The sequence below is a fragment of the Spinacia oleracea genome, chromosome 3 (genome assembly GCF_020520425.1).
Source record: "Spinacia oleracea cultivar Varoflay chromosome 3, BTI_SOV_V1, whole genome shotgun sequence".
Taxonomy (NCBI): Eukaryota; Viridiplantae; Streptophyta; class Magnoliopsida; order Caryophyllales; family Amaranthaceae; genus Spinacia; species Spinacia oleracea.
Genome location: NC_079489.1, coordinates 33504710 through 33529096, shown reverse-complemented (window position 1 = coordinate 33529096; position 24387 = coordinate 33504710). Strand labels below are relative to the sequence as shown.

General features: G+C 36.7%; 2 protein-coding genes across 2 annotated transcripts; one reads left to right on the top strand and one right to left on the bottom strand.

Moving 5' to 3' along the window:
• Positions 1 to 1771: 1771 nt before the first annotated feature.
• LOC110779291 (thioredoxin reductase NTRC) lies at positions 1772 to 15404 on the top strand. Its single transcript, XM_021983824.2, has 10 exons — positions 1772 to 2207; positions 3657 to 3864; positions 3981 to 4086; positions 9481 to 9746; positions 11987 to 12266; positions 13070 to 13177; positions 13560 to 13646; positions 13748 to 13852; positions 14619 to 14749; positions 15060 to 15404. The coding sequence occupies exons 1-10, from the start codon at positions 1928 to 1930 to the stop codon at positions 15121 to 15123; spliced, it is 1635 nt and encodes a 544-aa protein (XP_021839516.2). The 5' UTR covers positions 1772 to 1927; the 3' UTR covers positions 15124 to 15404.
• Positions 15405 to 16540: 1136 nt separating this feature from the next.
• Positions 16541 to 23014, bottom strand: LOC110779301 (short integuments 2, mitochondrial). Its single transcript, XM_021983834.2, has 8 exons — positions 22696 to 23014; positions 22513 to 22617; positions 22030 to 22107; positions 20930 to 21071; positions 20754 to 20824; positions 20410 to 20506; positions 18532 to 18749; positions 16541 to 17006 (listed from the first exon to the last, which is right to left on the bottom strand). The coding sequence occupies exons 1-8, from the start codon at positions 22858 to 22860 to the stop codon at positions 16623 to 16625; spliced, it is 1260 nt and encodes a 419-aa protein (XP_021839526.1). The 5' UTR covers positions 22861 to 23014; the 3' UTR covers positions 16541 to 16622.
• Between the last annotated feature and the right edge of the window lie 1373 nt (positions 23015 to 24387).

Below are 24387 nucleotides of genomic sequence, written 5' to 3'. Positions count from 1 at the left end.
ACGAGTTTTACTACAATCCATCCTCTTGAAGGATCGAGAACTCGGATGCTAATCATACTCTCATGGGAAGAACCATAGTAATGTAAAGTTCTTCCACTGGAAATCACACCATACATTTATGAAGTGAGATCCAAAAAGGTCTCACGTCATTTTCGATTTGAAAATCGAAAATGGGACCCTGTAAGATTTGGGTTTTTGTTTCTGAAGTTGGCTTCAGAACAGAATTGTTTGATTAACGTTAGGTCCTCTCTCCACAACGTTCTTTTCCATGGGTGTTATATTTCACACCACGACATCTATGAACACTCCGATCTCCCTCCTTTCCTTCTCCTTTCTTTCTTTTCTTTTCTTTCTTTTTTCTTCCTCCTTCCCATTGTGGGCATAGTTTTTGAATAAGTCATCCTCTCTTTCTACTTCAAGTGCGTCTTCAAAAATATCTGGAGACCATCCTAACAAAGATATCACCTCCTTAAGTTTTTGTTGAAATTCTCCATTTTTTGGATCAATCTTTAGTGCTTGCGCGAGATCCATGAAAGCTAAGTCGGATTTTTTAAGCTCCACAGCTGCCACAACCCTTCTATAGTAAGCTTTCACATTAGAAGTATCATAACGCAACACCATCGAGCATAATTGAGCCACTCTTTCAAAGTCTTTCTTCTTGATGAAACATGCACCCAAGTTCAGATTAAGACACACCGCAAGGCCTAAGAAAACCGATTATCCTCATCAGTATGAACCGAAATAAATGATAAGATCTTGAGTGCAAATGAGTACTTTGTGATAGCCAAGCTAGTACTCTGTTTGTAGAGCTTGTTTCCCTCATCTTTCAACCTTCTAACCGGATTTAGAACCCCAATGGAATTTTCCAACTGACTAACTATTAGAATCAGATTGCCAGAAGAAATATAATCCTCTTCAAAATGAGATAAACACAAATCCCCCCTAATTTCTAAGAAATTACTCATAAGAACTTGTAGATGCTAAAGACAACTGACAATACTACCACAAAAAGAAACTACTACGAAACAATGAAAATTATGTAATACTACAACTACAACTAATAACCTATACTTCACGGCAAACCATCACCCCTTTTAAAGGTCCAAACAAATCCATTATATTCATTCCCTAAAGATAACAGAGTATTAATTGAATAAATTCAAGGGAAACAATCAATACTAACCTTGAGACCCAAGAACCTCTGTCGGAAATGGAAGGGACGAAGGACAAGCCAGACCCGCACCAGAACACTACGGTCGTCGATGAAGAGTCTTTAGTAGGTGATCTGTGAGATAGGGTACGATTTCGTTGAAAGCGGACTCGCCGATAATCGAAAGGGCAAAGATCGGTTGGTGGCGAGTTTTGATGGATGATTCTTGAGTGGCGGCTTAGGGCTGGTGAAAGAAAGAACTTTCTCTCTCTAGGGCCGGTTCTAGACGCCAACATTATAGATATTAGAAGTTGAAGTATGTTTGTGGTGTACCTAAGTTCATCAAATGATGTTTTTTCTGCATACTGATCGAATTTTGATTATTTGAAGATTTTAAAATGAGCAATAATTTTATTTTCTGCATATTAAACGAACTTTGATTATTTGAGGATTTTAAATTGAGCAAAAACGGATAACACGATCTAAATCACCCATGTATAGAGGACACAACAAGTTGTTATTTTTTTCCCTAAAAAAAAAAAGTGAAATTTTGCAAAAGCTCCAAAGAGTACCCAACCAAATTGAAATACGTAAAGGTTCTGGAAGGGAGAAAAGGCAGTGGCTGAGAGCTCACGAAAGCGTTATCTAAACAACTCCAAGAGACACTACACACGATTACAATTTACACCAACACTTCTTCCCTAAACTCCTCTCTTTCTCTCTCCTCCTTAAAGACTACGGAGAGGCTGAGCTTCCAACTTGTATGGTCGGAAACCAATGATGACCACTCGGATAATGGGCCTTGGACTCACAACTCAGCCTCCTCCAACCTCCTCCTCCTCCTCCGCCTCATTTTCTCTCTCCTCCACCCTCTCACCCACCACCATCACTACTGGCAGCACTCTGCTCTTTGTAAACACCTGGTTGAATCGTCGATTATCCTTCCGAGTTAACTCACTCCGAGCTTCCTCCTACTCGCCGGGTTTCAATAACTCGTCTTCTACTTTTCGCATTCGAGCCTCTGCTCCTTCCTCCCAAGACCTCCAATCTCTTCAAGGTTACCTTTTTTTTTTCTTTTTTTTTGGGATTTTTAATTTAATTTCTGGCTATTTTTTGCACAATGTTGAGAACTATATATTAAGGAAATTTAGATGATAGAAATAATGGCGGGGTTTATTGGAATTAGTGTATTACTTGATATGCTTTCTTAACAAAACATCATACCCAGTGGCCAGTTCTTTGAATATTATTGAAATAGTGGCGCGGTTTCTTGGAATTGGAATTAACCATGGTATGATATTCATGTTTAGGGGCGATGAATTGATGCGATAACGTCGAAAAAGAGTAATGTGTGTGTACATGAGTGTCTCAAAATGTGCACATCAAGAAATGCGTTCCCTAAGCAAGCGTGTGTTATTCCCTCATTTTGATAGTATGATGATGTTTATTTTATTGCCTGGCTAATAATTGACAGTTTTAGAAACATGTGAAATTGTGAATATGTTTTGTTTCGATTGCTACATGATAGAATGATGATATAAAGTTTAGGTAAGGGTTCTTAATTTGAGTGTGTACTTTGGAGTTGGTAATAGAACTAAATCTACTTTTGTCTCTTGCTGTATCCACTATAATTCGTTAGTGCAAGAAGCCAAGAAGTGCCTGGTGTTATTTGAATCCTGTGTTGTTAAAATGACCATGGTGAGTTCTTTTGGAACATAGGCTGATTCCTTTTACCCAATTTACGGGCACTAGTCCTTTGAGTTCGTTGATTATGCTTAATACTTTCGACACTTATAAAGTTGGCGAGTCGGAATTTTGACTTCTTTGGTAAGGGTTGCATTAAGATGACGAGTAGCTTTTGTTCTACCAAATATTTGCGTCTCAAATTACTTACGGAGATGTGACATAATATGACTAGTAAAGGCAATTGACAGTCAAAGAGATTTTGGGTTTTATATTGATCATGTTGCGAACAGTGATTTTGGATATTGTAGTTGTGAAAATTTTGGTAGATCAAGAGTTTCCATTCTTTTACATTGTATGCTCACTTACTCATTATTCTGAAACTTATGACCAACTCAGGATGATGAACTGCGGTTCCTGATGCTGTGATATATCGCACTTGCATATAAGGATGTTGTTGTATAGACATTTGTGCGGTGTTATTATTAGAAACGACTGCGTAATTTTGAGTTCAACCGATGTATTCCTTGACACTCAAATTTAAATCCGTAAGATGCTGATTGGGAAATTGGAGTACTTGGCAGTGAACTAACTTTTTGAGCTACTGATTATAGTGAAGAAACTGTTATGTCTTTATCTTCATGCTCTTAAATGATGAATTCTGTGTTCCAGTTGTTTAGTCTTTGACTTGACAGAGATTGTTTGGACACTGTAACTTATAGAGCTGCACTGCCTTTTAATCTAATTTTATAATTGATGAACTTTATTGAGAAGTGGAAAGACTATGCTTCCTTGTATAATGCTAGCTACTTTTAACTTACAGGCTCAGGTGTTGAGAATGTGGTGATAATTGGCTCAGGTCCTGCTGGATATACAGCAGCAATTTATGCTGGCCGTGCTAACTTGAAACCAGTGGTCTTTGAGGGGTTCCAAGCAGGTGGTGTACCTGGTGGACAGTTGATGACTACCACGGAAGTGGAGAATTTCCCAGGGTTTCCCGATGGAATCACTGGCCCTGATCTAATGGATAGGTGAAGAACTGAACTATGGACTTTTCTAAAATTTTGAAATCTAATTCTGCGTCATAATACACATAAAGAGAAACTTAATTGTTGATGTTCCAAAATTAAAAAATTTCTGGCTGTAGAGTGCGGCGACAAGCTGAAAGATGGGGAGCAGAGTTACATCAAGAAGATGTTGAATTTCTTGATGTGAAAAATAGTCCATTCACCGTGCGAAGCAGTGAGCGTGAGGTAAAATTTTCTCACCTAGACTTAAGTCAAACAAAAATGGGAGAGTGCTTCACATGTGCTCTTTTTTGTGAATGATTTTTGTTTTAACTTTTGTATTATTTTGGGGTGGTTTTGGGTGGCTAGTACTGTGCTTATCTGTGTAGTTGTGATGCTTAGATAACTAAAGATTATTGATCAGCTTACTTCATGAGCTCCCCTGAAATTGTTGCTGTATTATCAATTTATCATCTCTTTTATTTTCTTTGATCAATTTTCAAGATGATAATGAACAAAGTGTTGGGAGGATTTTGGGTAGGGACCGCAAAGTAACTTCGTTCTCTCCTTTTTGCATTTTCCCCAACCTCTGACTTCTATCTACTAAGCAAAACACAATATCTCAGATTTCTCGATTTGACAGGATTCTTGATTCTTGAGCTTCCACATCCAGATTAATCCAGTTAATTGAAGTAGGGGATCTAACAGTTTATTTGAGGTGGTAAATGAATCTTTTCTATAACTCACCTAACTACCTGATAAGAAATCTGGGCAAAAATTCTTAGGTGTCTTCACTGGTAACATATTCAATGAACAACGTTTAAGGATTCTACTTCTAAACCTGTCTATTGAAGGTCCCCAAAAGGGTGAAACTTTGTACTCCCTCCGTCTCAGATTACTTGCAAGTTACAACACTTCCCTTATATAGCCGTCTCATATTACTTGCAACACTTTTATAAAGGGCATAGACCCATTAATTTTTTTTTTTTTTTCTCACTTGTTTTGGGACCATTATACTTACTACTTTCTTAAAGGACATTAAAAATAAGAAGCCCCCACTAACACCTTTCAAAATACCATGACCCATTTCCCACATACCCCACTATTAACTAACAGTCTAACACTCATTAAAATATGAAGCCAATTATTTTCCATAAAATTTGCGATGGACAAAGTAGCGCGACTAATTAGCGGTTAACGATAAATTTAACGCCAATGGCTGGTTAAGACCAAGTAAAAGTGATACTACCTAATTAGCATTTTATTGGTAAAGAGTGAAGAAACAGAAGTCATATTTTTCTCAGTTTCTGTATTTCCAGGTTAAGTCCTCTTCTGTGGCATACACTTCTTCTGGTGTGTGCTTCTTGTGCAGAATTTCAGAAAGAACTAGTGCATTTTTGGGAAGAGTTACTGAGTTTCCTAAGGATCAGATTGTTTTCTTGCCTCTCTCTGGTCACTTGCCACTGGAGCTTTTATGAGGCATTTTTTTGCTACTCTGTAGGCAAACTCCTGATACACTAACTTGTGTATTTTCCTTTGAATTCTGAATTTCTGATAATATCTTCCTCCCAAGTCACTGCGCTATAAAAAGCCACTTTTGATATCAAAGGATTTACCTACTGTTAAGTGGTAGAAAGAATCATAATTTTGTATAGGGTCTGTGAAATGGGCTTATCACTCTGATTAAGGAGGCATTTCCTGTCCCTTTTAAATTTATGACCCTGTAGAGCACATATTTTAGCTGTATGTAGATTTTCTTTTTGTCTCCCCTCTCCCTCTTGGCTGTAACAACCTTTGTAATTACCATCTTTCTTAACATTGTGCTGTAGCTGGACTCCCGGACATAGTGACATGTATATGAGAATATGGCAGTTTTTCTGGATCTTTTGCTTTCCTGAAGTGAATTGTTTGCCGTGTTATTTAAAGGAGATGAATAAATAGAGTGAAAATATGGAATTATTTGCGATGATATGGTACCAACCCATATGATAACGAATGAAATAGTGGTTTCATGGACAGCATTTCTAGTAGGACAGTACATACTACATAGTCATAAATTATCTGTAAATTTTGGCAGAGTTTAGTGATTCAGATATTGCTGGATGTTTAGGGTTAGATAGAGAACCAAGAAAGGACTTCTGAAGGAATTGAATACTAGAATTGTTGAGTAAAGTTGGTACTCAAATATGGAAGGCAGAGAACAAAATGGAAGGGTAAAATAATTCTCATTCCAACATCACTATTGTTTCGTACATGAAAATGGTAGCCTGCCATTGTCTACCTTAAATACATGACCTACAATTTACCCCTGCTTGTCTAGTTGTAAAAGATGAAAAAAGGCAGGTGAAAAAAGGCAACTTACCTAGGATCACTAAAAAGAATATGCTATACATGTAATCTAGGATGTGATCATGGGTGATCAATTGATCATATGCGCACAGGGGGACGTGGTTGTAGCGTTTTCCTCATGATTCTGAGTCTTTGTGGCATCGATTCATAAAAAGAAAATATGGTTTGCAACCAAATGGGCGGGATGCTAAAAGTGCGCTTAAAGTAACACATGGTTGTCCTTGGAAGTTCATCTCCCAAGTTTTCAAACTTTCTTTCCTTTGGTAAAGTTTTAAGTGGGAAATATTTGTCGTGTTCGTGTCGGGGAAGATGTTTGAAGGGGAGAGAAACCTTTATGGGTTCAGTTTCCTCGATTATCCCAGTTGTCATCTCTACACAATACACACTTGTCTAGTTTCTATGGTGATAACGCATGATAACCCCATGATAGGGAGTTAGAGGAGCCTCCTTTGCTACCAGGGGCTCTGGATCTACGATTAGCTACAGTAGCGGATGCTAGTGGAGTGAGGATTCATCAGGTTCTTTTCTTGCAATTCTTTTCTGGTGATCGACTCCCTAAGTTTCAAAAAATCATATGCACACAGTAAACAGAATTGTACACCATAATTAGACTATCTAAATTGACTGTTAATTGTCACCACGGGAGACTTTATCTTTGATGAAGTGGCAGTCACTACTATTGACAAAATAGTCTTACTATCACACTTAATCACCTCTTGTTGAAGTGACTTAAGATCAAGTTCTTTCAGCAATTGAGCGAAACAAGCGACTCCATAAGTAGTTAAAGCCATGTATTCAGCTTCTGATCTTGATCTTGCAACCACCTGTTGCTTCTTAGTTTTCCATGGTATAATTGACTTGTAACTTGTAAGAGATGGACAACTTGCCCAATCATTATCAGTGTAGGTTGTTAGTCTTGTTATACATTATAATAGCTGGTGATCTGAAAGCAAGTAGGGCGCCACCTTGCTCTGGAGATGCTGCTAGCCTGCTAGGTACCCTAGCACCCTTTTGGCAGCCTGCACTGATGTAGGTTTCTGCATAAACTGACTCAGTGTATAAAACGAGAAAGCAACGGTTGGCTTGGTAAATTGTAATTGTTAAATAAATCAGTTTCCCAATAAGAGGCTGGTCTATGGAATGTGTTTTTTACATCTTGATATAATCCTTAAAAGCTGCCATAGATAGACGTAATCTCACTATGGTCATTTTGGGTACAGGGCAAAAGGTTTGGTCATAATCTACCCTTTCTCTCTTTCTGCAAAGTGCACCCTAGTATCACCAGCCTAGCCTGCTCCATATCCACTCTCCCATGTGTTAATTTGGTTTATATAAACATTTGGATCCTATGATCTGTTTTCTTGGGGATATGTGTGTGTGGGATTGCAGTTTTAATGTTGTAAAGGTCTTGCACAGTTGCACTGTAGGGTCTGTTGTTGCTTTGGAAGGATGAGGTTGAGCGAACATCAATGCTACGTTTGTTATTGGTGCAGGTTCAACTCTATTGCTTTGAGTGTCCACCTCAAGTCACATAATTAGTCACCTCACTGATCTCCTAGAACAACTGTAGGAGACATGTCTTCCATTTGTGCCTTCGTTTATTGTATACCAGGTTCCAGTCTGAAGGGATCTCTATTTAGGTGCTACATCGTTGCTAGGTGACTGGGAGGCATATTCACAAGTTGAGGTTGGAAATGTGTATTGGCGACATACTGGTTGCAAGGGAATATGTGCTCATGGAACCTTACTTTACTGGACACAAATGTTTGTTTGGTCATCATATAACACGACTAGTACCCTTTTTGTTGTAATGATACTCTAGGAGATCACAAAGAGTATGATTAGGATTTAGGATCACTGCAAAGAACACGCTAAACATTTATTCTTAGGACTCTGATCCTGTGCAGACACGGTAAAACAAAATTATGGTGTATATTATGCATTTATGCTTTTATAACACAGTTTTAGTGATCCTAGGCATATTGAAGGGATTCTAAGTTGGTATTTTCAGTGTAAATCTGTCATTTTAAGGTAGCCGATTAGGGTAAATTGTAGCTCATGTCCATAAGCTGGACAGTGACAAACTACCATTTTCATGTACAAAGTTATAGAGTGATTAGGTTGAGAAAAATTATTCTCCCACTTTTCTCCCATTTCTATTTAAGATTTGCGTATCACCTTAACCCATGGAATTAAAACTCGGCCGTTCCGTTACGTAACGGCCGTTATGTAACCTATTTTGGATTTGCCGTTCCGCAAAAACCTGTTACGTTACGGTTTGACAAAAATCACGTCTTTCTCCCCGCGTCGTCCGTTACGTAACGGTGACTCGCCGCATTAGACGTTTTTTTCTCCGTTACACCGTTCTTTTACATAAATTGACCAAAAATATTTATGTAATTAGTTATGTAGTTTATGAAACATGATATCTCGAGTGCTTATTTGTTCACAGAAAATAATACTCACTCATATGGATAGATTTGGTTATATTGTGTTGATATAATGCTTTTTAGACCAAAAATATAATAATAAGGCTTAGACATGTTAATGTGGTTTTTTTCAAAAAATTCACACCGCGTCATCCGCGATCCGTTCTATTCTTCCGTTACAAGCGGTTTCCGCGACAACGCGACCGTTACCGTGAACGCGACCGCATCCGCGTTTTTTTTCTATGCCTTAACCTTGATTATTATACTGAACATGGAGTCAAATTCGGGTTAGATTTTAAAAAAGTTTATGGACAACTCAGATGTGAGGCGGTGTGTTGAGATCCCATGAACAACATACATGTGAGTGGGAGAGAAATAAATATTTTATAATCTTGAGGAGTTATTCCTCTTGTTGGCAATTGGTTTTAGTATGAAAATTCCTTTGGGCTTGGAAGTGGTATGTAATTTGAAGGTCAATGTGTGAATTCTTTTCTTTCCCATGTGCCGTATAAATCCTGTGACTTGATGTCATTGTAACTTCATCTGCTAGATGAACTTCTGATACTGGTTTGGGTTTCTTTCATTACGAGTTTAGTAATTTCTGATTTTCTTTCTTTTTAAGTAAGTCAGCATACATATTTTCTTGTTCAAAGAGGTTTGAAGTTCTTCTCTCCGTGTCCTTAGAGTCATTTAACTTTGTAAATAATGAATGAGTAATTTAACAGGCCTTACATGAGTAGATAATTGATGTGTGTCTTGATATTTTAGATTAATTATCTGGCGTTAGGATCTTCTGCTGCGTTAGGTATGCTTGACTACTGATTGAGTTTAATGAAAAATTCTTTGTCATATTCATTATCAGATAAAATGCCATGCTGTGATTGTTGCCACGGGAGCTAATGCTAAGAGGCTTCGATTGCCTCATGAAGATGAATACTGGAGTAAAGGGATAAGTGCATGTGCAATATGTGATGGTGCGTCACCATTGTTCAAGGGCCAAGTTCTTGCTGTGGTTGGAGGAGGTGATACAGCTACTGAGGAAGCAATATATCTGACCAAATATGCTCGTCATGTTCATTTACTTGTGCGAAGAAGTGAATTGAGGGCATCTAAAGCTATGCAAGATAGGTCAGTGTTGATGTACTCATTTATGCCTTCATGTAACTTCGTCACGTATTGCATTTTATATAAGTGTCTGAACAGAGTTTATGCCTTGATAAAAATGAGCTGTGGTATTTTTTACTTCTTTAACTGTGTTTCTTCCCAGTTTTGAGATGAGGTATAGTATGTAAGGCATTTTGATATCCTGATGAGAAGAGGTGGGTTAGTTTACTAGTTCTAACAGTAGATATCACTGGGACCTACCCACAAAGGGTCTTGTGTTCTTAACTTCTTACCCCTGTACCCCCTAGTTTCCAGGTATTTAGATACATCATCTGATTGAAGCAATTGCATCAGAAGTTATCCCAATGCAGGTCTTTTTTGTTTCTCCCCCACTTATTTATCATTGTAGTCTAATCATCAAGTTGCTATTTCTTATTTTCTTTCAATGGGGAAAGTAGAGTGGTTAACTAAGGAGAACCAAGAAAAGGACAGAAAACTAAAATGAGATTTGTACGATTGAAGAAGAAAGCAACTTCCACAAGTTTCATAAGGTTGGAGTTTGAGAAGGAACGAAGATAAAGGCTGAACAGAGAGAGAAAGGTGTGAAAGTAGGAATGACTTTGAAGTGTTTATAGGTTATAGTTTCTAATATTCAAATGATAGGAGTTCTAAAAACAAGCGATTGCCATCCCTTATTTTGTTAGAATCATGGACTTACCAAAGTGCCATAAAACGTAATCCCTTTTGTTGTGGTGTCCTTCACCCTTAAACGAGCCTAGATTATTTTAGGTAATGACATTGTGATCTACGTATAGCATTAAACAAAATAATTTATTTTTGGAAATTTAACATTTTTCTTATGTGGTAACAGACTTATAGGAACATGTAAAAGTGAAGAGAAGATAGCTTAACGTTTAACAAGCTCGTTATTTTTTTCTGTTTTTGAAAGATAAACCATAATTGATGTAGTTGAGTTTACTAAATGTTTTTTCACTGATGGGGAGTACAAAAAGTTTTTGAATTACTGATGTATAACTTTTGCTCAGATGGGAAGAAAAGGATAACTCTGCTAGCAGATTATGTTCCTAGTTTGGAATGCGTAGTTGAGTGTTTTTTGGCACTGCTCCTGAAAATTGGGATTTCTGACCTATAATATAAAAGGCTTAATTACTCTTTATCCAATTAAATATACAAACCGGAGGAGAGGCTGCACCGTAGTTTGTAATATTGAAAGCAAACTTTCCTTTTTACTAATTATTTTTTGGCAAATGTCGTTTTCACGACTTTGTGTGTGTTTGTCACATCTCACACAATCCACATTCTTATATTCGAACAGTTTTATTCGATAGCCACTCCCTTAGTCCCTTTCTTTTCCATAGTTTGCGTGCTAGTAAGATCCACCTAATATTCCTGAGTCGTTTTGCATGAGCAGCCTGTAGAGAAAAAGGATTTAGTCCTAACTCATGAAAAACACAACTTCGACAATCCTTGTGTATGACAAGGGTGTCATGCATAAGACAGTTAATTAGCACATTCTCAACTCTCTATAACACATGTGCATCCTTGCAACACATGAGGATTAGTGGAGATAGGATCATAAGAGTGTGTGACGGAAACATTTGACACCATCCTCATGAATTCAATCTAAGATAATAGAGGCCCACCATAAGTATGCCATCTCTCTCAAGCCTTTAACTGAATAGCATTGGTCTCACCATCTTAAGTACAATAAGAAAATTGCAAAGGAAAAAGGGAGAGAGATCGTTTGCGTGGGAAAGGGAGATTGTGGAAGTGGGCTTGGTTTATGGGTGTGTGCCTCTTTTTTATGTATTTATTTAGGGAGATGAAGGGGAGAGTGTATAGGAAGTGAGGCAGGGGATTGGAAATGGAGGTGAGAGGAAAAGTTTGGCAAAGTGGGAGCACTTGTATCAATTTGCCTTCGAAAAAAGTTAACGTGTTGAACAATTTGAGAGTTTTTCTCGTTTATAATTTTGGGTAAATTCTAATTTTTTTATAATTATGTGTTTACACTTGTCTGACCTCAAAATGATGAATACAAAAAATAAAAATAAAAATGTAAAGGGAATTGGCTCATTAAGGAAATGTGGCTCTATTGTAGAAAATTTCGACCTGTTCATGGTGTTACCGCCTGGACTTGGATCGTTGTGTCTAGATTAGTTTTAGTTTACTAGAAAAGTTGATTTATTGAGTTTTCAACTATCTGAACACTTTGTTTAACAGGTTGCTTATGGCGAATGTTTCAGAGTTTTCAACAACCCAAACATCACTGTGCACTACAACACAGAAACTGTGGATGTGGTTGGCAATGCCAAAGGCCAAATGTCTGGCGTAATGACTCGAAGAACTGATACTGGTGAGGAATCTGTGCTCGAGGCCAAAGGTTTATTCTATGGTATCGGTCATTCTCCAAACAGCCAGCTGCTGGAAGGTCAAGTTGAACTTGATAGTTCAGGTTATATTTTAGTGAAGGATGGCACTGCTAGCACCTCAGTAGAAGGTGTATTTGCAGCTGGAGATGTACAGGTACTGTTCTATCTAAATTTATCCGCAATTACATTGGTACTATTGGAATCTCCCTTAGCTTTTTGACCTAGAGAACTTGTTAAATTTTCTAAAAAATGATGATATTGAGCTTGTTTGGGAGAAAACGAGAGTTTTGTATGTGGGACAGTGCTGCTGCTGTTTTCAAGGTCCTCATCCATGGTTGAGAATATTGCAACAATCACATCTAATCGGGAAAGTAAAAGTTCAAAATGTTCTTCAATTTTTTATTTTATTATTATCTTTTTACTTTAGCTATTGTTTTTCTGAAGCCTCTTTGGTTTATAGGTGATATGTACGATACTTTGGTGAATTTTCACCCTTACGGTTGGTGGTGATTGTTTTTTGGCTCAAAATATTTTAATTGCATTGTGTTCAAGCTCAACTTTACCTGTCGTCTCCGTAAATGTTCGGAATTATACAGTCCTTGTATCTATGACATTGCAATCTTTGACTCTGCCTACTGGATATCTGGATGCCACAGCAGATCCAATTTTAAGACATCTTGCAAGCCTGTGCTACTTAAGAGCTGTCTTGATCTTCTGAACTTTAGACGTTTTACACAAATATGAAAAGCTACTAAGCTAGAGTAGATAGTCTTTTTTATTTGTTCTCAAGAATGAGATTCAGGAATTCAACATGATATGGGTAATATTTGATTCTGACATAATTCGTTGAAAAAAAATTCGAAACAATTTATTTGGTTATGCATGATACTTTTAAGAGATACTTCAAGTTAACTGTCTTAGTCTGAAAAGTTCTAACATGAGAATTTGGACAAGCAGGATCATGAGTGGAGACAAGCAGTTACTGCTGCTGGATCTGGGTGCATTGCTGCTATGTCAGCTGAAAGATATCTTACAAGCAAGAATCTTCTTATCGAATTTCATCAGGTACTCAATTAACTATCTTTGTTCACTCATCTTACATACTCCATGGGACTCGACTGCATATTTTATCAAATAAAAGGAAGTCCTCTACTAAGCTCTATAATCTATTTCTGATCAAAGATTGTTTGTTTGAGCCGTAATTCTTGACACAAATGTCCATGAATGTTTCTAATGCCAGAAAAATGGCATATACTGTACTGACTTCTATGTTTCATATGTGTTGTTTATTGTACAATCTTGTTCACCTATCCTATTTAAGTAATAGCAAAATCTATTTCTCTGACTTTTATCCTATGTTGACAGAAAATATATATACCTTGTCACTTTTGGTTAAGTGAAGTTCACATTTTAGAAACTCATGCTTCAATCATAATTATTTTCACAGCCACAAAGAGAAGAGGCTAAGAAGGAACTCACTTCTCGTGATGTTAATGAGGGTTTTGATATCACCCTTACCAAACACAGAGGCCAGGTGTCTTTTCACATCCTTGTTACTCGAATGTGATATCTTCTGTTTATTTCTCAGCCCTGTAAGTTAGTCAGTTAGTTACTCCTGTTGTTGTCCATTGGCAGTATGCTTTACGGAAGTTGTATCATGAAAGCTCGAGGCTTATATGTGTTCTCTATACATCACCAACTTGTGGGCCATGTAGAACTTTGAAGCCAATACTTAACAAGGTAATGTTGCTCTCGATCTATATTATTTTCAGGGATATGTCTAGATAACACTTTGAATTGCAAAGGGATAATGGTAGCCCACCTTGTACACGTTTCTTAGTACTTCTGAAGTTCTGATGCATCGGGTTGAAAAAAGTCAATTTTTGGATTAGGAAGACAGGTAAGTGGGAAAGATGTTTGTTTTCGGGTCTGATACTCCCTCTTTCCCAATTTAACTGTCAACTTTCCTTTTAGTCCGTCCCAAATCCCAATCTAATTGTCACACTCCCTTGAATGGAATGGACCTATTGATATTTGATTACCTCTCTCCTCCCACTACCTAAAGTTAGGGTCCCACACCCTCTCCCATTCAATTAAAAGTTCCTCCACTATCTTTTATCACATCTACGCTTCTATTTAAATATAATAATAGACAAGTCACCATAAAACTCTATGCAAAGCTTGGTGCGGAAATTAAATTGGGACGGACGGAGTAATATACTTTGTGAAATGTTTTTCTTTTGTTTTTGAGGGAATATATTTTCTGAATGTTGTGAGTCATTTGCTGGTTCCCATCTGTCAGACGTAGTGAACAAGCACAATCACGTCTAGTTTTATTAGCCGATGGTCAAAGAGTGTTCTCTGAAAGATTTGGGGTCATTGGGAAGTCTTATACAATAGTGCAATTACTTGCTTTTATCTTATCTGCAAGGAATTTTTGTCCTTCTATTTAATGTATTTCCTTTTCCTTTCACAAAAGAATCAAAATCTTCTCTTGAAATGGCAGGTAATTGATGAATACGACCAGAGCGTTCATTTAGTTGAAATAGACATTGAGGAAGATCAGCAGATAGCCGAGGCTGCTGGAATCATGGGTACACCATGTGTACAATTCTTCAAGAACAAGGAAATGATTAGGTTGGTCATCTAACCTGTAGAATAGCTTCCTTAACTGCTATTTATCGTTCTCCAATCACAATTTTGACTGGTATTCTTATGACCTGACCTTTTTCCACACTGTTCATAATTATTTTTAACCATTAAGAAGTTCAACGTTTGACCTTGAAAATTGTGGGTGCTAATTTGAAAAGTGTGGACAACTCAATTCTTGTTCAATCCTGCTTTTAGACCATTGCAATAGTTAGGGGTGGAGAATTTGTGGTTGTCGCAGCTAGTTATAAACATGTCATTTGCTGCTGTTAACTATTTCTGTTACGCATATCTCCAGGTCTATTCCAGGAGTCAAAATGAAGAAAGAGTACAGAGAATTTATAGAGGCAAATATCAAATAAGGTCCCTTCATCTTGGCACATACCATTTCTTTGCGGTTCAATTTTGTACCTCTTCAGCCACATTCTTGACAAAAAATGGTGTTGTATTTGTACATTAACGAGAATTTTTGAACACCATATTCGTATATTAGGCATTTTTCGCCCTCATTTTTCAATTGTGGGTTTGCAAATTCTTGTCATTTATTTGGACAAATCAACAACTTTGTGAAATCATTGATATTATAGCAAGCAATTGCTGTGGCCTTTAGAGCAAATATGTCAGTTTTACGACTTTTATCTGATTTGCGCAGAGTATGCTCTTTATTAGCCTTTTGGGTGAGAATTCTAAGGTTGTTTATGGTGTGATACGGAGTACTTCGGTTCTGCCAAGTTTACATTTTTTTTTTTTTTTTTTTTTTTGACATTCCAAGTTTACATTTAAGAATCAAGGAAACTGTATTTCAGACCATGGGTAATAATTTTTATTTTATTTTTTAAAAGAAAAGGTACACAGGTACACATAAGTTAGGATAGTTTTCTCTCGAAACTATAAGACCATGAGTAATAATGCTACTTGCAAGATAGATTAAATTTGAGACGGTTTCCTTCAAGTTGTTTGATGGTATTGTGAGAACCTTGATGAAAATTCGACATGTTCTGGAGCTTAAGATAATTATAATTTTGTTTAATATGTTCTTTCAATGTACATTAAGGTACTGTATTTCTATTTTCTTTTAATACTTCATCCATTTCTTTATAGTTGGAACGTTTTACTTTTTGCACTATTCACATACTTCGTACTTAATGGAAAACACATTCATGTGGGATCTTATTAGATTCATCTTAATGTATATTTTCGGAATATTAAATTTTTATACTCCGTAATTTTTAATTATCGAAAATGATATTAATTGTTCAAGTTATGTATTGACAAGAGTGAAAAAATATACGATGAACCATATACATGTATCTATTACTAGGGCTGTTAAAAATTGACTTGATCCAACTGATTTCTAACAAAAATCGAAGTGACCCGAATATTTTTTTTTCTCACATTCAATCCGCATAAGCACAATGACCCCGTACAACTACATTATCCGATTATACCCGAACCGATTATACCCGACCCGTAACCGACCGATGACCCGATTTGACACCCCTATCTATTACTCTCGGTGTAAACATAGCTAGCCTAAGAGCTATAAGTGACCAATGCATCACAATTACTATCGGTGTCTACTCGGTCAATTCCCTCAAAAACTGTACTCAGTAATAATAAGAAAGCAGAGAAACGATCGAACATGAGGATTGTAGTCTGTAATTGTTATCAAGTTTTGAATTTAGAACTCTTTAAGTAGGATATAATATAAGGATTGTAATACAAATAAATCTAGCGACTCTAGCCCCCTTGTTCTTCACAATTCTCCATTAGCATTCATCGATGAAGAAGCACAGGTTCCGTTTATCATTTAATATAGAAGTAACACAGATTCGTTCAACGGTTCTGATTACAATACAGTTTACAAAATCTTTGAAGATACAGGTTTGTATGTATCAGGAACATGATCCAGGTTTGATACAGGTTTGCATGAATCAGAAACATGATCAAGGTTCGATACAGGTTTGCATGTATCAGGAACACGATCAAAGTCTGATACAGGTTTGCCTGTATCAGGAACATGATCAAGGATAAAGGAACCAAGTTTTCCCATCCTGAACAAAGTGAGAAATTTTTTTGACACCTTTGCACGACATTCGGAAGCAGTATGTGGTATTTTAAATGCTTTCTGTAGTGCTTCAAACTGCAATTCTATGAGGTCCTCCATGTCATTTTCATCATCAACATTCCCATCAAACTTTGAGAAAGAATCACTGAGTGCACATTGCACTTCTGTTACAACGTCCTGCATACATCAGATTAGCGGATTAATGTTACAAGTTAGCACTTTATACATCTATTGTTGACCACTCAAAATAGTTGAGGAAACTAGCAACATCAACCAACACGACTAAACATAAAGAAATTATATAAATAAACAAATAGGAAACACAATTTATTAGCTCACAGCGCGGGATGGGCCAACTTCTTCTGATGTTGAATCCTAAAACACTCACTAAAAGATGATTCCAGCAGGCAAAGGTTCCTCCTTGGAGCCTCTTAACCGGTAACCATTGTTCAATATAGGCGATAGAAATTACGCTATTCGTGATGTTTAAAACGGGTGCTAAATACAAGACAGTACAAGATACACGAGTGATGAATGAAAAATAACATTCCAGCAGCCATGGAGGATAACCAGTATGGAGCTGAGGAGCCAACTTGAAAATCTTGAAGACAAATTGGAAACCTCATTACTCCCTCCATAAAATGTTCTTAGCCCTTATTTTCATTCTTAACAAAAGCTTCACTTAAACAAGTAAACTAATACACCATTTGACTATGAACATAGTAAATGATTTTCTGGCTCCAGTGCCTTCAAACGTAGACGTCGAAAAGTTCAGGATAGTAGAAATTCACAAGTTCACCACCGATGCATTTAAGTACGTAAAGATGAATTTAAAATAAATGTGTTTATTTTTATCATTTACTAGTACGCCATCCGTTTCTGAATACTTGCACCACCTGCCTTTTCAGGCCGTTTCTGAATACTTGCAACACTTCCTCTTTTAGCATGGGGTCACTAATTCTCTATTGTTTATCTCTCCTACTTACCCCACTTGCATAAATTATTTTCTCTCTCACACAAACAATTAAAATATCTCCATTAACCCCACTTGCACATTATTTTATTCATTTCTGTGTATTTCCCCAAATCAAACTACGTGGAAAAACAAGTATTGCGAGTATACAGAAATGGAGGGAGTACTATGATGGTATAGTCAAAGACCATTAACATGGTGGGGCACAAGGATATTTCGTATCTCAAACTCCCAATTCATGACCAATTTCTAACAAACATAATTCTAGCTATAGACACCAATTCCGAATTTATAATAGCCTATTCAATATTGTAGTACATCAACCCCCCCCCCCCCCCCCCAACCCTATCTCTTCCCTTGTTAATTTATCCAGCTGTTTCACTCATTTCCATTGTCAATACTTGCCATCTAACAATTTGGTGTTCAGGTCTGTAGAATATAATTAGAAAAATGGACAAGCCAGACAACTGCATGGTAAATTGGTAACTACACCTATGGAACAAATAAAGGACTTGCAAAACAAGGGTGTATTATCGGGGGTTGTGTTAAATTGTCAGCTTCACATTGACATAGGTTTTAAATTTATAGACTACATCATGGGCATCAATGTCATAGAAGAATCTCAGTTCAGGAGGTTCTCATTGGAACTCAGAAAAGTACAACCCTAATTCATCATGGTACCCTAGTCTAGGTCTGAAAACTACGAGTCGTACAAGTAGTAAGTTATACCTCAATATAATAAACAGCAGAATCATCTGGTGGCTTCCTTCTGTTTGGCAAAAGATCTTTTACATTGTACTCATGCTTTCCCTCAGAGCCATTCCCCTGAAGTTCTTTCTTCCTATCATTTAAATTCTTCCAATAAAGTGGAGTCCCGCGACTGTTGAACACAGCAAGGAGATATTGAGCGATACGCTCTTCACCCACAACCGAATCCTTCACGGATCCTGCAAATATGGCAATGAATTAAATAGTTCAGACGTTAGAAGAAATGTGATGACTGATATACTTTCTAAGAAAAAATAAATTTAATGACCATTTAACTTGATGGCGAGTCAACAAACTCCAAAATGTCATCATTCCTCTAATGAGGAATTGTCAAACATAATTAACACATGGTTAGTCTATGCCTAAGCGCACAGCTGTGCAGCTCGGGTTTACTAAAGGAACATGACTGGGCCTCATCACACGGGGGCACAATCGCACATGTCCAGGATTGTTTCCTGAAAACCAGTTGGGTCTTTGTTTTTGTGTAACTAGTATTTATATGATGTTATGTAAATTTTACACTTACTTATATGAGAGGTGCATTAATGGAATAATATTTTTCTAACCGGGAAACTGGATTTATTATTAGGTCCAGGAATTGTCTAAGAGGCTCGTAGCAAGACAGTATTTCCTAATTCTAACTGTAATAGATTAGGAGTCTGTGAAATTGAGTTTTACAAGTTGGTGATACACTAGTTTGATTTCAACCCATTGAGGAATTCTAACTTAAAGGGACTTAATGTGAGAAACCAGTTCAGGGCTCTCTCCAAATGTTTCGAGTGTCTAAGAGTTCTCGGACAGTACAGTACTAGATGAGAGAGCAATTTGTATCACAGTAATCTTTCTGCGGTTTTGTTGAATTGCTGCTTGTTGTACAATTTATAAATAGTGTGAGTTCAAATTTTCTTTTTACTATTTTTATTAATGACTTCAAAATGTTTCATATTCCCAAATAGTTGGAGAAAATTATCGGCATATACCTAACTCAAACATTTTTTTTATTAGCAGGGGTCTGTGGCATTTCATGATGCAACTAAGTAGCAAAGTTTTACAATGTAAGAGCGATATGTATCTTGCGCATCTAAATCTGGAAGCCCCCCTTTTGTTCATCACTTTAACTCAATGGCAGAGTAAATAAGCAAAATTAAACAGCCTCTAAAACGAATTTTTGAAAAAGGGGAAGTATACTTCAGATTGTCGTTGAGTTTTAAAAAAATGAAAACTCTTAACAAAAGCATATACTAGGCCAGTTCTGGGAGAAGATTGAGGACAATGCAACCAGGAATATGAAATTAACCTTGATTAGTGGTTTGGTGAATGGAAATAAAGGATTGCAAGAGAAAGAGATGGTGTGGAACAGCATAAGTGAATATATTTAGGTCTAGGATGAGCAAATAACTACAAGAAAGCACTTTTTGAAACTTGCAAACAGAGTAAACATATTAAACATTTTCAAGCATGAACTACTGTGCAAATTGCAGCTGATGGCTACAGTACATATCAAGTCTAAAATGTTAGTTAGTTATAACTTAAAGCTGAAACATAATGCAGAGGCACAGGGAGATGAACGATCCACCACAAGCATAAGTAACATTTAAGGCTCTGTTTGGCTCACCTGAAATTAAATTATATGAACTTATCTGAAGTTCCGAACTTAACAACTTATATGACCTTAACCGAGCTTATCTGAAATCTTAACTTAACATAACTTATTTTTGTTGAAAAAACTTATTTTTGTTAAAATAACTTATTTGTGAGTTAAGTTGTCTGAAAAAAACTTATTTTGCAGAAATAAGTTAAAATAAGTTGAAACAATCAGGACCTAAGGAAGAAACTAACCTGTTGCAGCTAATTTCAAGCCTGTCTCTATATCTGGAATACTCGGAACCAAAACTCCTGGTGTATCCAGTACATAAATGCTAGGCTGATGTGCAATCTGTGCAAAAAGAAAACAGTTTCAGAGTGTTTACCACTTGGAAACATCCTCATCCTCTATACTTTGTATGATCAAAATTGTAAGAGTGTGTGGGAGGGTATGGAACTGACAAGATGCAAAAAAGTGAAATCTGATGTAAAACAAGTTAAATATTGGCCTGTTGATCATCTGCAGTACTCTGTACTCGACAAGATTTTACTGGTAACTCTAGATAATTTCTACATAAAGACATGGAAAATAAACAGACCTTGAATCCAGCAATATCCTGAGTAACTCCAGGCAGTGGTCCAACTACAGCTTTTTTCATTTTCTCCTGCACTATGAGAAACATCCAGGTAATTATTCAATTGGGAGTAAGGACCTTAAGAATCAACCAGAAATATGCTAGTTCAGAAAGAAAGGAAAAAAAAAGATTAAAATTACCTGGGAAGTGTTCAGCTGAAATCCGATGGATGCAGTTAATTAAAGCTGACTTGCCAACGTTAGGAACACCAACTACCATAACAAGTAGTGTAGGTTCCCTTGAAATGACCTCCTTAAGCTTCAGCTCTACAAGTTCCAGCAACTGAGACATGAAAAGAAGATCAGAAAACCAGAAAATACATTCAATTGATCACAAATCGCGGGGGGGAGAAAATCAAATGAGTAGGCAACAAGTTCAAATAAACACTGAAATTGATTAATACATATTACCAACTAATCAAACTTAAGGGTGAAGCAGGAAAGGAAACAATGCCAACTTATCAACCTCGGAGTCCGTTCTAGCTAAAAGGCAGAACTGGAATATTAAATACACAAGCTTAGGAAATATTTTCTTATTAATGGTAAATCTGATCCTTCTAACATTAATACAGGGTTCTCGGGGAGCTTCTTCTGTGTGTTTATTCTATAATGAGAGTGAGAGCGTGTGTATTTGTGTGCGAGAGATAGAGCCGTTCCCAGTACCTTATACTACAAGAACCGTAAAAATATAAAACTGCACAGTACTATTAGTTATTTGATGCTAGTCTGTCTCATAGTATGGCTTTCTTTCAGGGTCACTCGTCACATAATCTAGGTGACGATGAAAATTGGTGTCATTTAGGAAGTTAAACTATTGTCCCACTATGTGAATAAAATTGCACAAGGAACACCATTTGTGAAATCATCCCCGGCATTGGATGCTCAACCTTCTGTAAACAAATAATGAATGTAGCAGTCGCACAGATGAAAACTACAACTGGAAAAGAAAATTACACAAGGATTAAGAAGTACTTGTATATGTCATTGATATAAAAACTTAAAAAGTTTCAGATTGTTTTCAAATAACACACTCGCTGCCAAGATGAAGTTTATTACTGAGAAAGTGAAGTACTCTGTAAAATGGCTATTTTTCCAGGGCATCCCAATACAGTAAGTCAGTAACAGAACATAACATCTTCAGAAAGTTTATGCCACTCAAAAAACCCTTGTAAGACAAATCAAAAAAACCAAATGAAGCAAACCAAACTGAACTTTACACAAGTAATTAGTACTTAACTAACCTTCCTCACAGAATGCTTGCTATGTGCATTAATGGAAAGGCAATCTTGTTTGTCAGACTCAAAATGTCGCAACCATTTCTGTCATACAACATCAACAAAAAACTGAATAAACACTAAACTCGATTACAATGACCCGATAAATAATTCAATCCTCTTTTACAGTTTACAATTAAAAGACCTAATTTTAGCAATAAATAATACTCATTTCACAAAAAATACAACTACAAGTCACCCCAACAACCACCATATCTATCTTCCACCACCATCACCATTACACCAACAACAACATTAACCAAGGTTTATCTACTGTAGTCATCCACAAATATCCTCTTCCTCCATTCACTATCTATATTCCACCTAGCCACATACCGTGATTTCCTCCAAACATTTTAATACATAAAAATTCACCAATCATTCAAAACACTAACGCCATTATAATAAATTTACACCAACAAAAAAAAATTGAAGAAAAAAATAACATACAGGTAAAATGTTAGGATTGGCCAAGTCTTTCTTGTTAAGTGCAATGAGACGCCTTTTACCAGCGAGAAGCGGCTGAAGCTCCTCATTTGTCGACGACAAGGGTATCTGTAATCACATGCATTAACATCAAACAATACATTTCAAACAAAAAATCAATTCATAGGAAGACAAAGGAAAGATTACACGAGAGTCGCGAACTTCGATGACGAAATCAGCGAGCTTAAGACGGTCGCGAATAGCGCGGGAAGCGGCGGCCATATGACCGGGGAACCAGTTGACGGGACCACCTCCTTTGTTAAACCCCATTTCACCTAAACCCGTCTTCATTACCTTCTTAATTACCCCCATTTTCGGAGGTTTTTGAGTGAGGTTTGATAATGGCGGAAATGGTGTAACAGTGTAAAACCCAAACCCTCCTTTTTGTTTTTTGGGGAAGGTTGAAGACGAAGAAGTGGGAGAAGGAAAACAGAAGTACAGGAAAATTGTTTACCTGGGCTGGGCTTTTCTGAGAACTGCGGCCAACTGCCCAGGAAAAGATTTTTTTTTCAAAATCAGATTGGATCAGATTGTTTTGCAAAATTGGATTTTCTAATCTGGTCGGGTTGAGAGGATTTGAATCCAAATAAACCAAAATAACCATACTTTGCAGGGTCTTAGTTTTTATCTTTAGAATACACTTCTTTGCTGCTAGTCTCAATTTTTTAATTCAGCTAGATTTTGGACTCGAACGATGTCTCGAGTAGCCGAGTCATTACTTGAATAAATTGGAACTATGCCTTTTTGCAATAAAAAAATAAAAATAATTAATAATTAACTCGTATTTTTATTAAAATATTTTTTCTTTCTTTTATTATCATTTTATTATATTTCGTTTGCAAAAGATAACACGTATTGAATAGCCAAATGGATAATTTATTAGTGTTCAAATTATAAAGTCATGGGTTCAAATCTTGTATTCCAAATTTTTGAATAATATGTGGATGACATGCATGTAATGGCATATATTAAAAACTAATTGGATAAAAAAAACGTTAATTTTACTTAGGATTTATGATCAGGTCCAAACTGCTTACTTTTAATTAGGATAGAATAATACTGGATTTGGAAGAAATTCGGATCGGATCGGATTTCGAACAAATTCAGATCGGATTTTAATACAAATTGGTTTAAATTATGCACAAATTCAAACCGAACTCATAATTAATAGACACCCCGTTTGTACATATGAATTTGACACGCTAGCTTGTTTCTCGTAGGCCTATTAAAATTGAATCGACTCAAAAAAGGGAGATTCCAATTATCCAAATATGTTATATCCGATATCTTATCACTACAAAATTATGCATCAATTAGAGATGGATTTTGAGACGGATACAATAAACGTCTCAAACTTGAGACGAGTTATTAAAACTTGATCTCTAAATTAAAATTGAGATGAAATTGTACATAGTGTTTCAAACATTCCGTCTCAAGTTTTTAATGGATTAGCAAAAATTCCGTCTCGAATTTTTTTGAGACGCCCTCTATAGAGACGCCCTATTTATGTCTCAAATCCGTCTCTAAGCATGATTTTGAGACGGATTTGGACTATATAGAGACGAAATTCCTAGTCTCTATAAAATAATTATTTTGTAGTGTATGCCATATTCTAACTTTGTAAGTTAGAGGTGGCTATTAGGTTAGGGTCGCACATGACCCCCCTTAACTCGCACGACTGAAGGATCAAATGGGCAAGGCCCAACTCCACACACGTGTCTAAGGTCATGTGTCAGTGTGTTGTGGCTTTAATTTTCAACCCATTCCAACTGCCAACATATCCCGCCATGACCTGTCCTGAGTCCTGAGTCCTGAGTCCTGACACACTAACCCACCCAG